This window comes from Alternaria atra, assembly GCF_907166805.1.
Source record: "Alternaria atra isolate CS162 genome assembly, contig: 20, whole genome shotgun sequence".
In the NCBI taxonomy this organism is placed as follows: domain Eukaryota; kingdom Fungi; phylum Ascomycota; class Dothideomycetes; order Pleosporales; family Pleosporaceae; genus Alternaria; species Alternaria atra.
In genome coordinates this window covers 568,480-571,448 of record NW_025091318.1, presented here as the reverse complement: position 1 = coordinate 571,448, position 2,969 = coordinate 568,480, and the positions used below count along the sequence as shown (strand labels likewise).

General features: G+C 51.9%; 1 protein-coding gene across 1 annotated transcript; it reads left to right on the top strand.

The window, feature by feature from the left end:
- Positions 1 to 474: 474 nt before the first annotated feature.
- On the top strand, positions 475 to 2,295 carry ALTATR162_LOCUS434 (uncharacterized protein; the record flags this gene model as incomplete). The annotated part of the gene is made up of 1 exon (XM_043308028.1): positions 475 to 2,295. The coding sequence occupies one exon, from the start codon at positions 475 to 477 to the stop codon at positions 2,293 to 2,295; it is 1,821 nt and encodes a 606-aa protein (XP_043163963.1).
- Between the last annotated feature and the right edge of the window lie 674 nt (positions 2,296 to 2,969).

Below are 2,969 nucleotides of genomic sequence, written 5' to 3'. Positions count from 1 at the left end.
GTTCGGTATTGGTTATCGTCGATATCTGATCAACGACACAACCTCAATCTGAATTTGCGGAGATATCAGATCGTCAGAGCATCGCCACTGGTGGAAAATCAAAGGGCTGTTATTAACTGTCTTGGCTGAAACATCACCCGCTGGGTCAGATGGGATCTGCACGCAATTTTTGATTAGATGATAAACTTGAAGAGAACATCTTTATTGCATTGTCCGAATACTGGTCATTACACGTTAGCGCAGAGACTTGGCCGGATGGTGTACAGTCAGTTTGCCCCGTTAACAATGGCCCGACTTAGTTGCGCATCAGCACGAAGTATCTCAATGACTGGTGTACGGCCATGATCGGTCCGGTCCGAGCAAAATTGTTGGAAGTATATATGTCGCCTGGTCGCAGAGTCTAGTTTTCATAATGGGTGCGCATTTTCGGATGTCCATAAGCTCTTTGGTTATACGCAACAGCAACCCGAGGCAATGAAGGGCTTCTTTCACGTTCTCTTCTCTGCTGCCGCTTGCGCGGTAGCATCACAAACAACAAAGCGGCAATCCTCACCTCGGCCGATGGAAAACCTTGGGCGGGGTATTGTCGCCGTTCGTGCCCAAAACGACAGCGCTTTCATCAGCTGGCGACTACTTGGTCTTGATCCAGAAGACATCACTTTCAACATCTATCGCTCAACGGATGGCGCCGACGCAACCAGACTCAACCCAGAGCCTCTTACTGACGGTACAAACTATTTGGACTCCGAAGCTGATCTCAGCCAATCCAACGAATACTGGGTACGGACAGTCATCGATGGAGATGAGCAATCGTCTACCAATTCCAGCTACACACTCCAGGCCAATACCGAAGAAGAGCCCCTTATCCGTGTTCCCATCAGATCGGGTAATCAGATCAAGTACGTGTGGGTTGGCGATCTTGATGGAAGCGGCGAGTACGGCTACGTCCTCGACAGACATGGCGTTCAGCAAGGCCTCGAAGCCTATCGCAGCGACGGTGAATTTCTGTGGGAAGTGGGCATGGGGCCTAATAGCGAGAATCAAAACAATATCGAACCGGGGTCAGCAGGCATTGACGTCGGCCATTGGGATGGCGTGACCGTGTACGATCTCGACAGCGATGGATTCGCCGAAGTCATCGTACGTATAGCCAACGGTGTTGTGTTCGGCGACGGAGCCATATTCGACGAGGGAAGCAACGATGACGAGCAATTCATCGCTGTCCTAGACGGCCAAACAGGCACCCTTCGCGCGTCAATCCTCATCCCAAACGACTATATCGAGCACGGTCCTTTCGCCGCACGTTTGGGCGTCGGCTACCTCGACGGCACCACACCGCATATCGTAGGCTTCATGAAGAACCGCCGCGACGACAGAGTCTTCAACCGGATCATGGCCGCCTGGACCTTCGACGGCACCAGGCTAACCCAGGAATGGATCTGGGACGACCAAGACGCCGGAGCAGGGTCTGACGGGCACAACACACGCATCCTAGACGTCGACGGCGACGGCATCGACGAGGTTGGCGAAATCATGTTCCTACTTGAAGGAGACGGAAGCATGCGCTACTCGCTCACAGACTCGAGTATCGGGCACGGCGACCGCTGGCAAGTCGCCAAAATCGATCCAGACAGACCGGGTCTGCAGGGCTACGGCGTCCAGCAAGACAACCCGTCTAAACTGTGGGAGTACTACTACGACGCACGCAGCGGCGAGGTGCTATGGGAGCACTACGGCGACGCCGTCGGAGATATCGGTCGAGGCCTAGTTGGCGACATTGATCCCAACCACCCCGGCATGGAGTCCTGGAGCGCAGGCGGAAATGGACTGTACAACGCGCCCAGTAACTCCACCATCACCGATAGTAGCGACCTTTCTCCCTGGGCACATCTAGGTCTCTGGTGGGACGGCGACGACACAATGGAACTCTACAACGACGGAAGAGTGGAAAAATGGGATCCAGAGGCTCCCGCTACATCTACCTCGCTACCCCGCCTATTCAGCATCAGCGACTACGGTGCCGTGAACCCCGGTGACCCCAATCCAGCTTTCCTGGGCGATATATTTGGTGATTGGAGGGAAGAGGTCATTACTACGAATGAGAATATGAGTGAGCTGATTATCTTTACTACTGATCAGCCTACGGAAAGGAAACTGTACACGCTGGCGCATAATCCAAACTACCGGAATGGAATGACGCTGAAGGGCTATTTGCAGAACGCCCATGTAGATTACTTTATTGGAAATGGTATGGAGACGCCACCGCAGCCGAACATTCGGTATATAGGCGTCTGATGCAGACGCCTATAATCTTTCAGAAAGATAGTTCCTCGTATGCAAAGGCGACAACAACTCTTATCTCCTACGAAAGATGTAGAGTAGTAGATATATTGAAGCACACTCATCTTTTAGATCGCACGAACTCTTTTTGAGTGTAATAAAATACCTTTTGTATGATATGTATGAAAAAAGCATGAGATGCTAAACTACTGCAACATACCCTCCAAACTCTCACCCAAAATCTCTTCCATGCCATTCTTCCACCTCTGGCACTCCCTCTCCACTATCTCATCATCATTCTCCATGAGCTCACTGATGAACGGCAGCATCTCAGGCAACAGACCCAGCCACTCTTCTCCCAGTCGTCAGGTCAAGCTTTGCTCACAAAGCACAGTAGTCAACCTGGTATGCCTGTCCTCACTCCTCATGTTCTTGAGCAGGATACTGTTCATCTCGCGGTGATTCTCCATGCTAGACGAAGACGCAGCGGCGAGTTCGGTGATGTTAGGGACATTGTTCGTGTTGTTCTCGGGAGTAGAAGTAGACGCCGAAGAGAGACTGAGAAGAGAAAGTAGAGGCGGCATGATGGTGCCGAAGTGAGAAGGCGCTTGCCAGAAACCGTCTTGATCGTGCTGAAAGGTCTTCTGCAGAGCAGACAGGATGGAGCTTCAGGTGGAAACTGCTGAGTC